This window comes from Anthonomus grandis, chromosome 22, assembly GCF_022605725.1.
Source record: "Anthonomus grandis grandis chromosome 22, icAntGran1.3, whole genome shotgun sequence".
Classification (NCBI taxonomy): domain Eukaryota; kingdom Metazoa; phylum Arthropoda; class Insecta; order Coleoptera; family Curculionidae; genus Anthonomus; species Anthonomus grandis.
The window spans coordinates 15,428,211-15,444,129 of record NC_065567.1 but is presented as its reverse complement, the minus strand read 5'-3'; the positions used below and the strand labels follow the sequence as shown (position 1 = coordinate 15,444,129).

The following is a 15,919-nucleotide window of genomic DNA, read 5'->3' as shown; positions in this document are numbered from 1 at the left end:
TTTAGGATTTTGAAGTACAAAATTGAGAAATAATTAGGAAAGCTAAATAATTCACGCACATAATTTCATATATGAATAAAGCATGCGTTTATTATGTGCGTTTATAATCCTGGACATAAAGCATCATATAATGTGTCTTTTAAGAACAAAAACACATGAAAGAATAATAATCTAAATTATATTATACATTTTTACAACAGAAAAACTATAACACAAAATAATATACACATACAGGCGATAAAAAGAAATAATAACACAACTAACAAAAATCAGTTCTTAATATTTTTGGCAACTTAAAGTACTATAATATGATGAGATATTTTAAGAGGATATACATATTTGGCCACAATAACACTTTTTATAGGGATTTGATAATAGGACGAAAATGAAGAGTTTTCTCTTACTTATCTATCAATATCGGTATATTTATTAGTGAGTATTAATGTGTAAATGAACTATATAAGGTTTATGGTTCAACTCATTATACAAATTCTACCCATCTTCACTAAAATATTGAATCCTCAATCCCAGAAATGAGCTTGCGGTCAGATGTATATTATTTGACTACAAGCTAACTCGTCTTTTCTAACATGTTGCTGCATGACTTGGCTTTGGATCTGAAAAAATAGAAATTATTTAATATAAAACTTTATACATATATAAATTATTTATTGCATATTGTTGCTCCCTAGTTACGTCATCATTCTGGTCAAATTTTGGTAGGACCAATTAGACTAAATTCTTAGACAAAAAAACACAAGAACGTAGTTCTATCTTCATTCGTTCCAAAGCCAAAAGCCTATGAAAACATTAAATAAACAGATTAGTTTACCAAATAAAAATTATGGCAATAGATGAAGTGACATTTCTTATTTCATGCTCGTTTTCTTGCACTTGTAGGAAACCCTTCACTAATTCCTCTCTGGTGCTCCTCATCTTTTTGAATGGCTCTTTTTAGGATTAGGAGAACATTCTATAAAAGTGGTAGCTATTCTTTATTTAGGAACTGTAGATAATTGTCTGCATTTGATCTCATAGGAAGAATGTGAGGACCAATTAGTAAATAATAGATTAAGGCAGCTCAAACGTTCACGAAATGCTGAAAGTTACACGTACGTATTGGTTTGTGATTTTCTTTCCGTCTATGCAAATTTCTCAGAATTATAATACCGCGTCTTGATAATTAATGCATCCATCCAAAAAATTGAAAATTCAGCTTAGTCGATTTCAGAATTCAGGTATAAAAAACTAGATTTAAAACTTAGAGACGGTTTTCATGAAACAAAAACTACACTATGCCATAATAATATGAACTGGTTCTATAGATCTGTTCTATAGGCCCTCACGTTTACACAGTTATACATCTAGATCTGTTGGCAAATTTACTCCTCTGTTAGAAAGAAAATCACGTAATCCGCATTCTCGAAATTGTGTGTGTATGCCAGAAATGTTCTGTTATGGGGCATGCATCTATTGGAAAACCAATGTCAGTATTCTTTATTTGTTTCAGGTGCATTTCCGTTATATTAATCAGAAATAAAATGCGTCTCTGCATATTCCTAAGAAGAAAATCGTGACATTACTTACACACTTGAAACTTAAATCAAATGTGATATTCACACTTGATATTCTAATAGAAATTGCTTTGAAACATTTATTTTAGTAATAAGTTGGCATAGCGTTTGGAACTTTGGAACGAATAAAGATCGACCTACCACTTTTGTGTTTTTTGGTTACAGTTTTTAGAAACAGTCTGCAGGTATATGTATTACATGTTTTTAAGTTATGTAATATAGTCAAATTCATCGGATATGATAATCTAGATGAAGTTATTTTAAAAATTATAATATAGCACGTTTGATACTGTGTATTTCAAATTTGTTTTTCTATATTTTCATCTTGGAAGAAAATTGTTTTATGTTAAAAGACGTGAAGGAGGTACATACAGGTTTTTTTTTGTAAATTTCTTTCTAAAGTAAGGGTTAAATAAAATGACAAGCAATTATAAAAACAGAAAAACAGATATGAATTTAGGGGCCAAGATAGCAATAAAGATGAATGAATTGGTGTATTTTGTTGCAAAATTGAAGGAAGGGAAAAAGTGCAACAAAAAGTCCAAATGACAAACATAAAATGGTCCCACTATTTATTATTGACTAAAAAAAAAAATTGGAAAAAGATTTTAAAAAACTATTAAAAAAAGTATCACAAGCTGATAGTAGCATATCAAACCGATCATCAAAAACTAGAGTGGTTGATGTGCTTCAAAAATTGGTCTACTGGTTAAATGAAATACACCTATATCTATAGTGTCAATAAACCTTTTAAATGTGAGTGAACTGAAACTGACAAGATGTTCTGGTATATTATGTACATATACTTCAATCAGAGTCATCGAATATATTCTGTAACTAGAAAAACACAAGGTGCATGGAAAGTTAGACGTCGTTCAAATAAAACTGCTTTCGGCAATTATCAGCAATTTTGACCTCCGTTATACACCACGAGCCGCCACTGTTTCTAACCTTGGTTATGTTTAGGTTTAAAATTAATTAGCATTTTTAGGTTTACACTTTATTGGTATGGAATTATAACTGTGTATATTTAATAGCATAAGATAAATAAAAGGATTAAAAAAAAACTAGATTCAATTAAAAAAAACAAATAATGCAAGAACATAATTAAGGAAAAATACAAACTTACGAATTTCGACTTTTTTTTCTCCTACAAATACGCAAAGTTATTGGGCCACTTTTCACGCTTTTGAAAAGTAATACTGCGTCTGCATGGGATATGTCATGACAAACTTGTCCGTTTACAGCCAAAATCTCGTCACCTAAAAAATATAATTTTTATTAATTTTCACTCACTAGAAAACAAGTGGAAAACAATTATCAAACATTCCATATAAACAAGTTTTAGTACTGAATAAAATGCCAATTATTCATATATATAGATTTTTATAAATCAATATCCATCTAAAGCTTATGGCGAGATTACATCTAAAAAGTTCCAGTTTTTAATTCTTAATTATAGATTCGTTATTCTTAATATCGCATGTTGCTGTTGAGTGCTAATGGGCATATCGTAGGCATAATTATAAAATGAGCTATTTCCGTTACAATATTATGTAAATGGTCAATTTCACTTAAAAGGTGCAGGTTAACAAGAGTTTTTATTTTTGCTGAAGCTCTACATTCGTCGAGTTATAATTAAGTTAACAGTAATATATACATCAAAAAATAATTATTTGTCGGTCGTGACTTAATTTGAGAAAGCTAAAATACATATATTTTTTCTACATTTATTTATTTGGTTATAGAATATAGTTTGAATATTGCAACATGAGAAAAAGAGTTCATACTTAAAAAGGGTTCTTTTATTAAAACTGGTATATATTATTTATTGAATGCATACTTAGGTTTTATGTATGTAATTCTGAGCTTATTTTTATAATGTTCATATTAAGAGTTACGGAACTGTACAGGTTCAAAATGAAATTGATATTTTTCTAAAAATACGCGGAAACAGTATCCATTTACAATGAAATTATTGGGTTGAATAAATTGATGAAGTAAAAAATTCAACGCTTTTACCCCATAATTAACAAGGTGATATTAAAACCACAAGAGCTAATTAAGAACAGTTATTCGGATTAAATGACCACAATGTCCACTATCAATAGAATCAAGTATCTTTGCTTTTATAACTCGCCTTACTATATAAAACCGAAATAACATAGACTTGTTTAAGTAAATATATTATTTCACGTATAATTAAAATATTGCCTAGTAAGTATAAATGTAGGCTTTTAAATACTTATTCAAAAACATTAGTATTATACATAAATACCCAATAAACCGGTCTAAATTAAATCAAGGTCAAGTTAATACACAAGCAAAGCATCAATATTTGTGCTTCTACAGGGGCTCCCATGTCATATAAAAGACATTAAAATATTTTTGTAACATTTACACGTTAAATACAGTTAAAAAACTCACTTGCAGAAATATTCTAATTATTTACAAAATATTGATACATTTCTTTTGGTTTAGATTGTTTTGGATAGAGATATCCTAATTTTATTAAATAGTAATAGTATTTTTTTGAGTAATACAGTTCAAGAATACATCAGAACAAATTATTTTCACTAGACAGAATATATTTAAAAATTCTGTTTAAAATATTCCTTAATTAACTTTAAAATAATACGTATTGCCGTTCTATAGGTTTCTTAAAATTAACATATGAAATTATTGGTTTCATGATGATCAGATAAGCTGGCTAATAAAAATACCGTAATAAATCAAAATTATTTCAGATCGTTCTATTTCCTAGAACATTGAAAGGCTAGAATTAGCATTGCCGTGGAACTATGGGAAGTTTGTTTGCTTGCATTGCATCTCATCAATGATGTCAAATGCTTATGTAAAAAAGGCAAAAAAACTTTTTATAATATCATAAAAAATTTTCACATATTTTAACAGGCGCAAAACAATATTATTCCTCTTTAATAAAATATGAAGAATTTTTTTTCATAAAATAAGATAAGATACCCTATAAATAAGTCAACATTCAACATTTAATGAACGTAGATCACGTATATTAGAGAAAAAGGGAAAAACATCGCAACGCCGCTCGATCGCGTTATTGATTCCATGGACACAATTAATCTTTACCAGTGACGTCGTCAAAAAATATTTACATGATAAATATTTATTATTAATAGATCATGCTTTAAATTATAAACAATTATACTGTTTATGAACTCTTTATGCGTTTTTTTTAATGTACTTCATTAGAGTAAAGGTACTTATCCAATAAAACGCATTTTTATGGAAATTAAATATTTTATAATTATTATAGATTTTTTAATAAGTTCTTATTATTCTGCGTTTATGACGACGGTTGGCTCTTAATATGATGTTATGACAATATCGATAATTACTTGTCAAAAGATCGGCCTAATCGCCTTTTTCCCATGGTGCGTCTTAAACAAGTTAACTATTCGAATATGCCAAACGCCTTTTTAAAAAATACAATATTTATTTCGTACAAACTTAGCGTAGCTACAATTTCAACTGACTAACTAAAAATTACAAATGGTGGATATTTATATGAGTAAAAAAGCAAGTTAAGCATAAGCAATGGTCAGCATTCTCCATAAGGGACTGTGACATAACTCCTCCACCCCTAGTGACAGCTCTACCGCTAAGGAAGCTGGATCGACTGCTGGTTGTCCTCTTGGCATTCTTTCTGGGCACAGTATCTTTTTCTTAATTTGGCATAACATAGGTAGCTAATCCCAGTTACCAACATGATGTAGATAAGGATTGTCCAAAATGAGGGTACAGCGGGTACTCTGGGGAATTCTAGTGAAGGGTCGATTGCAACTATCTGGCTCTGCAACTCCTGAAGTTCATCTAGCTTTACATCGGTTGATGTGAAACTTAGGTTTAGTAGTGGCAATGGTTCATTGATCTTGTTTAGATCTGGAAACAGTAGTGGTTGTGGGCTGAAGTTTGTGGGTTTATCATCGTTAGTAATGATAAGTTCGTTGACCTTGGCCAAACAGTTGTTCGGAATATTAACCATATAGGATCCTATAAGTTGAACCTCTTCTTCTTGTGCTTGGCATTTCAGTAGAACTAGTGCTTCTTTTGGTAAGACAAATAACCAGTTGTTTGAGCTAGCTAACTGGTTAATTATGATGTGGTTAAGAACGACTTGTATCTGGCTACATATGGAAGTGCTTTTGACATAGGACAGCAGTTGGACTTCGCAAGGGCTAGATTCCTGAACATCTTGTAGATTAGATTTGTCACAGAGGAACAGCTGTGTGGAGACTTCTTGACAAGCCTGGCTTTGATATGCGTAATGCAATTTGTTTTTTATTATATATTTATTTCGCGGTAATATAACCTTAAACCGACTCTGTACAAGGACAGGGGCAGCATATAAATGAAATATCTCAAAATTTTCGTTAAATGTTACGGGAACATGTAGGATAAATGTAATTCTATTATTTAGAATGTAAGAGCTTATTTTTATTATTTTTTCTATTAAAAGCATGTTCTCAAGTTCAATTTTTATTGGTAGTTGATTAGAACCTACTCGTTGTTCTAATTGTTTTAATTCGTTAAATAGATCTGTGGTTTTAATAATACTAGGATGCATCGTTTTAAGTTTAGCAAAAGTTATAGAGTTTTCTAAGTCTTGTAACGTAGAATCTATAAATTCATAAACATTAACAAGAGCATCAAGAATGTTTCTAATATTATTAGAATTCTGAGTATGATCAAAATCTTTTAGAACATCAGCTATTTGATTTATCCGAAATTCCAACATTTCTTCTCGCTTAGCAATTTGTAAAATTGTGTTGTTAAATTTCTTTATAACACTAAGTATTAAGGAGTTTTGGTTCATTACACTTTGAGACAATTTATTGTCGTTCTTTTGCAGTTCATCGATAAGATGGTCGTAACGTTCACCATCCGCTGCATCTAAGTTACCGGTTATAACCTTAAATGCTGAGCCTACAATATTGATCAACCCGCGTTTCATTCTGTTAGGATGTGGTACAAGCTCTTTAAGTTTATTCTCTACTCTATTTTGAATTAAATCTAATATTTTAAGATAATCATAATTATCTGGCAGATACTGAGGATGTTTAATTAAAAGTGTAGTGATATTTATTGATTTTCTATGCAATTTGTTCATCTCCAACATTATCGGATTAAGGTCATAAACATGAATTAAATTATATTCAAAATCGCGAATTTTAGCATGCCCTAATTTAATTGGTAGAATTCCAGGATTGTCTTCTAATTTGCTTAAGGTAATCCGATCTTGAGGTAATCCTATAGTAGCATGCAGAGTCGCACTGCAAATAATAATTTTTTTTTCTTAGCCTAAGCCTGTGGTTGCGATAAAGTAAATGTATGCTTAATATATAAAAATTACTATAAAAATTAAAAAGTAAATATATCTAATGAAAACTTAAATTAATTAACGAACCTACTTAAATATATATATCTACATTTTTTAGTCGAAACTGTACGTGGTTCTCAAAGGCCGTTTAATATTGTCCATATGTATCTTTTTATGAGAATTTGTCTCTACAGTTTTTCGGTTTTCGTCCAGGTTAACAATATGTTCTTTTCCCGAGAATTTGTCGCTAAGTTTTTGCCGACTATGTTTTTTAATAAAAATCTTTTGTTCGGGCTTAAACAACTCTGGGCTATCACGTTTCTGGTTAATGTTTTTTATAACATGTTCTTTATTTCTCATAAGAATTTCGTTAATTTTCGCGTATAGGATTTTTGATTTATCTTTATGTTCACTGATGTAATCTGATAGTAAAATGTGATCAAGATTAAAATCAAAGGGGTCATCTGAAGTTATATGTCCGTTAATTATGTCTATTGGTTTAAGTTTGGTGACTGAATGAAGGGTGTGATTATATGCTAAGACAGCATATTTTATTTTTTGGTCTATTCTTGAGTTTTTAAATCCTTGGGCATTTAAAAGTCTAACATGTTCGGAGATAGTGGAATGGAATCTTTCTATTACTCCATTAGATTGAGGGTGATTAGGCGAAATAAAATGAATTTTTATTTTATGTAATTGGAGAAGTTCTGTGATAACTGTATTTTTAAATTCGGTTCCATTGTCTGAAATAACCTGTTTGGGTATACCGTGATGTGAAAAGAAAGAAATGAGGTGGTCTGCTATTTCATTAGCAGCCAATGATTTAAGCATATAAGCTTGAGCGTATTTGGAAAAACTGTCTAAGATTGTTAAGAATTTTGTTTTTTCTAGGGTGTAGGTGTCAACATGTATAATTTCAAACGGTCGGGTAGCAGTAGGGGTTATATTCATTTCGATATTAATGGGATGACGTTCATACTTTGTTTTAATACAAAGCTCGCATTCATTAATAAAAGTTTGTACCGAATTTTTCAAATTTGGCCAATAATATTTTGCCTTAATTTTTTCTACGGTCTCTTCAATACCTCTGTGGTTACTTTTTCCTTCATGGTAGTTTTGAATAATTTCGGGTATATTGTTTTTATCAGTGACATCCAATAGCTTATTAAGACATCTTTTAAATTGAAGACTTGGCCATCTAAAATTTTTTCGGATAACTTCGCAAAAAGGTTCATAGACATCGTCATTTTCAAAATATAAATAATAAAGTTTATTGGGAACAACTATTTTCTTAATAAACTTTAAAATATCATTTTCAAAATTATTTTTACTAATCTGAACCAAAATTCTTCTTTTCTTTTCGAAAAGAATTGTTATTCTTGGTTTTGTTGGTGAATGATTTACCAAGGATATAAATATTTGGTTTGCACCATAATTAATAGGACCTTCGATTATTGGTACACCTACAATTGGATCCTGTTCTTGATTTGTATGTATGGTGTCATTTTCATCGGGTTCCTGTTCATGTTCTGGTTCCTGTTGCTCATCAGGCATCTCCCTTATGTCATCGTCGGGGTTAACAAACACTGAGGCTAAATCTACGTTATCATTATTGGTGTTATTTTCCTTAGAAGTTGAGGGTAGACCAGTGCCTTCTTCTTCAAGTTGTTTGTTAAATTCTTCTATATATTTTTTCAGTGAAAAATCTCCTTCTTTAACGTGTAACTCGATACGAGATAGAGCATCTGCATTGGTGTTAGTTTTTCCTTTTTTATAAGTGATGTTGTAGTCGTATTCTTCGAGTTTAATACGCCAGCGTAAAAGTTTTGAACTTGGGTCTTTGAGCGAAAAAAGCCATTGAAGTGGTTTGTGGTCTGTGATTATGTTAAACTTTCGACCAAATAAGTAGGGCCTAAAGTATTTAGTAGCCCAGACTAAACATAAACACTCCTTTTCTATTGTAGAATAATTTTGCTCTGAGTCATTAAGTGTTCGGGATGCGTAAGCTACTGGCAATTCTCTTCCTGGAGGTCCTTGGCTTAAAACAGCTCCTAAGGCAATATTACTAGCGTCCGTTGTCAGGTTAAATGGCTTTGAAAAGTCTGGATATTGCAATATTGGCTCGCTGGTTAGAAGATTTTTACATGTTTCAAAACAATCTAGAAATTCTTGGTCGTGTACAATTCTTGCTCCCTTTTTTAGACACTTCGTAAGAGGTTTAGTTATTCTTGCGAATCCATTGATAAACTTTCTATAGTATCCCAACAGTCCGAGGAATCCCTTAATTTCCTTTGTTGTTTTAGGAATTGGATATTTCTTGATAGCGATGATCTTTTCGGGGTTGGGTTTTACTCCATGAGGGGTAACGATATGACCAAGATAGGCTACCTCTCGTCGTAGGAATTCGCTTTTGTCAAGTTGTATTTTGAAGTTCGCTTCCCTTAATCTCTGAAATACTTGTTTAAGGTTTTCAATATGTTCTTGTAGTGACGACGAAAAGACGATTATGTCGTCCATGTAGACTAAACATTTCTCGTTTTGGATACCCTTGAGAATAGAATCCATTGCTCTTTGAAACGTCGCGGGGGCGTTCTTAAGCCCGAAAGGCATCCTTAGGTACTCAAAGTGTCCACTTTCTGTGTTAAAGGCAGTCTTTTCAATATCCTTTTCATCCATCTCAATCTGGTGGAATCCCGACGCTAGGTCCAAAGTAGTAAAGTACTGACATCTTCCTAATTTGTCCAGTAAGTCTGTTATATTTGGAAGAGGAAATTTATCACCAATGGTCTTTTCATTTAATTTTCGGTAATCCACAACTACTCTCCATTTTTGTTGGCCGGAAGCGTCCATCTTTTTTGGGACTACCCAGATTGGGCTCGACCAGGGGCTATTTGATGGTCTTATGATATTTTGATTTAACATTTTGTTTATCTGACATTCTACTTCTTTTTTATGGATAAACGGGTATCTATAGGACTTGGTATAAATGGGAATTTCATCTGTTGTTTTTATTGAGTGTTTTATTTTTGTTGTAAAAGTTAAGGGCTGGTCTTCCTGATAAAAAACGTCAGCGTATTTTTTACAGAGGTTAAGAATAGCTTCCTTTTCTTCGGGATTTAAATGATCTACTCTGATTTTTGAAGAATCTAATGTAGGATTATCGCAATGCACGTCATTAAAATTGTTGAGGTTAATGTCAGTAAAATTTTTTCGAGAAAATTTTTCTACTTCTAATGGTTCAGAAAAATCTAAAATAACTTCGTCACAAGAATTATTTAAAATCGTGGTTAGCGCATGACCGTTTTTTGCTAAAGTTAAACATTCGGGGATTTTGCAATTATGTATTTTCGTGTGCGGTATTATAACTTCTCCATTTTGAATATTAGTTTTAATTTTTATGACTTGCTCGGTTCTAGAAGAAACAGTTACACAATTAAGTTCCATTTTGGTCTTATGAAATTCTAATTTGATTTTCGAAAACGGCGTTAATAGAAAGCCTTTTTTAAAATCGATACTAGCTTCTAGCAGTTTCAGATTATCTAATCCTATTAAACCGTCAAAAACATTATGAAACTTAAATAAATAAAACTTTAAGTCTTTATTTTTTTGCAATTTAAAAATTTTTGAAGCCGGTACTGTGGTACTAAATTTGTGAGAGGATTTTTGAAAAACTGTGCTAACGATAAAAGGGTCATTGATAATTCGGTCAGGAAAAAATTTAAAAGCAATTTCCGGATTTAAAAATGATTTTGTTGATCCTGAATCGATTAAAAGTTTTATACCGTATTCCGGGAAAATTATATATGATAATTCGCTGGAGTTCGAATTAGTAGAGTTCAAGGATATTACTATTTCTCGTTGCTGAGATGACTTCGCTTGCGAAAATTTGATTCCTGTAGGTCATGATTTTCAGTATTCCTATTATCAGCTGTGGTTTCGTTGGCCGTCTCATATGAACTTGTCGCCTCATCGGTAACTTGGTATTCTTGATAAGGATTGTCGTACACGTGCTCTTGGTCATAGTACGTAGGTGCATTATAATAACACATCGGAGAATAATACGGGTCAACATAGTGGGCGTTTTCGTTATCATCATACATTTCTGTGGAATATAATTCCTCAAAGATGAAATTGGGTTGGCTGCCTGTATTTCGAAATATGTTTTGATTTTTGTTATGTGGTTGGTTTGGCTTAGGGCCACTAGAACAAATGCTCATTGGTTCAGGGGCAGGCAGTGGTTTATTTTGGTTGGGTCCAAATACATTGATCTGATTTGGTCTGGGATAAATTTTAGACGACGGGAAAGGGAATCGTTGAAAATTATTTCCAGGGTTTCGTTGGAAATTATTCCCAAAATAATTTTGCCTAAAAAGGTTAAGATTTCCAGATGGAGGTCTAAAAATATTTGGCCTTGGCATTGGGGTTTGATGATTATTAAAATAAGAAAAAGGTTGGGGTCTAATTTGACTATAATTTGGTTGCGTTCTATTTTGTTGGGGTTGAGATGTATTATTTGATTTAATTTGAGGATTTTGTCTTATGTTGTTTTGAAAATAATGAGTATTATTTTCTTGAGTCACGAATTGTAAGGCTTGAGCTAAATTCAAAGGTCTCATGCATCGAATAGTTGTCCCTAAGGGTTCTTTTAGGCCAGAGAGAAATGTTTTTAAAGCTAGTTCATTATATAACTGTTTTTTGGTATTTTTTCCTTCAATGCTGTTTTCGTTTATATCAATATGAGAGCATAAAAGATTTAAAATATGAAGAACTCTATCGTAAAATTGGCTAGGTTGTTCATTATTGTTTTGTCTCAACATGACGAGATCCCTATTAAGACATGTTTCGTCTCGTTGATCCGCAAAGTTACGCCTTAAAGTATCTTTCAAATCGTCCCAAGTTGTAACGTTTTGTATATTTATGATAACTTTTGCTTGTCCGGTTAGTTTTCCAATTAAGCAATTTAACAAAAAGATATTTTGAAAATCAGCTGGGTTTGATGCCCTATAAAAATTAGTTATAAGACTTTCGCAAGTTGATAGATAGCGATGTAAATCGTTAGGATTTCCATCAAATGTCGGAACACAATTAAGATATTCCGGTTTGAATTGACTCATTATTGATGCTTTTGTATTACCGTTATTGGAAAGAAATTTATTTTCTTGAGAAGTCAATGCAGAATTGTTATTACTAATTACTACTAAATTATCGATTTCTAATTTAAAATTACTTTCAATAGGATTAAATAATTGATTTTTAGTACTTGAGTCAGCTGAAGGTTCACTTATTTTTAAAACATTTAATTCTTCGATTATATCATCAAGCTCTGACATTAAAACAAGTTTCCAATTCAAATTGCACTTACATTAATATTCCTAGGCTTATTGTTCTGGTCATATTCGGTCCTATAAGGATGATCCTTCCAGAGGCAATGTAGTCCTACTCGAAGCAGCAATCCTTGCGAAATTGCCCTATGTAGTGGCAGTTTCCCAGCAATCCAAAAAGCACTTAACGATTAACCACTTTCCAGATCACAGTTTATACAGCTCACAATGTTCTTAAAAGTCCGATGTACCGTCGAACTTAGCGAACCGTAGATTCGAATCCGTGATTTTAAAAGACTTCTACGATAGAACGACTTTACACGAATCCTACCGACTGCGCCAGTTAACTATTCGAATATGCCAAACGCCTTTTTAAAAAATACAATATTTATTTCGTACAAACTTAGCGTAGCTACAATTTCAACTGACTAACTAAAAATTACAAATGGTGGATATTTATATGAGTAAAAAAGCAAGTTAAGCATAAGCAATGGTCAGCATTCTCCATAAGGGACTGTGACATAACTAACAGCACAAGTTTTTACTATCTTTATATTATTCAGCGTCTTTTTTCAATTAAAAACTACAGAAAAAACAGAACTTCATAAATGCTGAATGTAAACACAAAGCCGTTTGTCAACATGACATTTCGCAAGATGACATCAGCTTTTGCCTGCGGTGTTGCTATTTCAAATTTTTTAGAAGCGGTTTTAGGAATAAGAATATTGATAATTTTTGTTTTTGTTTGGAAGATGTTATTTTTGCGTTTGGAATAACATATGTCTATTTCTGCTTTTTATTTTTTATCCAAAATCTAACATCAATAAGTTAAATTTACATTATTATATGTGTTGATATATAGCTAAGAACTTCCTCTTTTGAAAAAGTGTGTAAACTTGACAACAGAGAATCGATGAATATGTTTGTAAACAAAAGACCCCCCTTGCCCCTGTGCACATGTTGAACTCAAATAAAGTTGTTGTTTACTAATTCTATCCTTTCAATGTTCTAAGTTCTATTCATAATCATCTATATTTATGAAATGTATGAACATTTCCCGTCAATTGTTAATATCATTGACATTTGTCAAAAATAATATGTGCGAATATTAGAATATATAGAAACAAATGGGCAAATAAGTAAATAAATATAAATGTATGCTTAACTAATTAAATTAGTTTCAATTTAATAATCGTAACTATACAAAAATAAATAAAACTACAAAACTATAAATATAAAAAATCTAAAAAAAAGAATTAGGAGAAATATGCCTATGATGGATCCCTGCCCATGATGGACCACTAGTTAAATATTTAAATTTACCGCGCAAAATACATTTTCGTCGCATTGGTTAGGTTGATTAAAGCTTTTCTTTAGTTGTTTATATGTACTCGTGCAAATATAAAGTGATTTTATGAGAATAAACAGAAAAGTTAAAATTGGTAAGTACTGATATAACAAAGTAGGTTAACCTAATGTTAGATAACTTTTGTTTTATTATTTGCTAGAATCTGTTTTTCTCACTGCTGTTTAGGAAAACTGTTTCGTTTTAACTACCGGGAAAAAATTGAGGTTATGGCAAAGAATTTTTTATTTTTTTAATTTTTATGTGATTTGTGCTAAACAGCCTATGATGGGCCCCTTGAAATTGTCTTATGATGGACCAGGGGTCCGTCATTGGCAACAATATATAAATTTAATTATTCTATAGATTATATATTTATAGAATTATGCTATTGAGAATGTAAGAAATAGCAATATGGGCTTTAAGTTAGCAGCCAAAACCTTCAAGTCAGTACCGAAGACAACTTTAAGAAGACGTTTGGCTAAGCGGGACTGTTCTAAAGGATATTTGGGAGGACGAAAAGCACGTCATTGGCCAGAGCCCAGGCTTTTAACAAGCCAAATATTCAAGCCTATTTTCAAGCACTATCTAATACTCTAGAGCAGTTTAACTTTCTTCCGGAAAACATATATAATATGGATGAGTCAGGTTTGACCACAGTCCAAAAGAAATGTCAGAAAGTTTACGCTGCAAAAGGACGCAAGCAAGTTGGGGCACTCAGCAGTGCAGAGCGGGGGCAACACGTCACTGTAGTGTGCGCACGGAATGCCATAGGTACTTATATTCCACCTGCTCTTATTTATCCTCGTCAAAGAATGAATAATGAGCTTATGAATGGTGCTCCCGCTGGTAGCATAGCTTTTGTGCAAGAAAAAGGATGGATGAACACTGAAATTTTTTGTAAATGGCTAAAGCACTTTGTAAGGTATTCAAAAGCATTTAATGAGAACAAGGTTCTTTTACTTTTAGATGGCCACAGTAGCCATAAAAGCCTTGTCTCTAGACAGTTTTCTAAAGAAAACGGGGTGGTAATATTTTGTTTTCCGGCGCACTGTTCCCATCACGTTCAACCATTAGATGTCGGATTATTTCGTCCTCTTCACACCTATTTTGACCAGGAAATCCAATTATGGCTGCGTCAAAACCCAGGAAAGGCAGTCACACAATATAAAATAGCAAGCCTTCTTAATCGAGCCTTTTTGAAGAGTGCTATTCCATCTAACGCAATAAATTCATTTAAAAAGACGGGAATTCATCCTTTTAATTCCGATATTTTTGAAGATTGGGAGTTTGCACCAGCTTTAGCAACGGATAGGCAGATTCCATTGGAGGCTCAACTCAGTACCATCGAGTTAGACATTCAAAATCAACCAAGTACTTCTGGTCTTAACACCTCTTCATCTTCAGTTTTAAATGTGTCACTGAATGAAATTTTACCTCCACCTCAAGCGGTACCTGGGGGCGTTGAAAAAAGAAAATGCAAAACTCGTGCAAAAACTGGTCATTTAAATTCCACTCCAAAAATTCAAGAACTCAAAGAAAAATGAAAAGGAAACGAAACTAAGAAAACAACAAGGTAGGGCAGTAAAACGGCAACTTACAGTTCTGACGAAGATGAGTCTATCATGGAGGAATTCCTTAAAAAAGGTAAAGAAGACACATATGATGCCAGTTGCATTTACTACAACGAGTTATTCTCTCACTCACGTAGCAAAGAAAAGTGGATTCGCTGTCAAGTATGTAAATCGTAGTGCCACATTGAGTGTGCGGGTGTTAGTTACCGTTGCAAATCATTTATTTGTGAATTATGTACTTAATTTTTTGAGTTTATATGTATATTTTTGTACACCACAAATTATTTTTTTTCATTAAAGCTTAAAAAAGAAGTTAATAAGATAAAATAATATTTATTTACAACAGGGGCCAACATGGGCACATAATGTGCCATTGATGGACCCCTCATATTTTTTTTTAAAGGCGTTCATTATTAAAAAAAATATATATTAATACAAAATTCACTCTTTCCTATATTTGACATACAGTGATAGATTGATTTTTGTATAAAAAAAAATGGAAACAACAAAACTAAAGAAATGGTAACAATAATTTCTTAAGGGGTCCATCACAGGCACACTTCCCCTATATGCTTATCTGGGTCAAACTGCCGCTGTGCATGTCATATCTTTCTTTGTATTTATTATCATTGTCACATATTCTATTTATTGGTGAATTCTGACAAATATTCATTCGTGATATGGGACTATAAAATATTTGTGATAAAGCTGGGGTTTTAGGAACATAAAAACATATTTGTTCCAATAAT

At 31.9% G+C, this 15,919-nt stretch overlaps 1 protein-coding gene across 1 annotated transcript in view; it reads right to left on the bottom strand.

Moving 5' to 3' along the window:
* Positions 1-161: 161 nt before the first annotated feature.
* LOC126748312 (uncharacterized) overlaps positions 162-15,919 on the bottom strand; it is an 80,976-nt gene continuing 65,218 nt past the window's right edge. Inside the window, exons 5-6 of the mRNA XM_050457457.1 lie at positions 2,704-2,836; positions 162-617 (exon numbers count right to left, since the gene is read on the bottom strand). Coding sequence (XP_050313414.1) covers positions 572-617; positions 2,704-2,836 — 179 coding nt within the window. The 3' untranslated portion in view covers positions 162-571. The remainder of the gene's footprint in view (positions 618-2,703; positions 2,837-15,919) is intronic.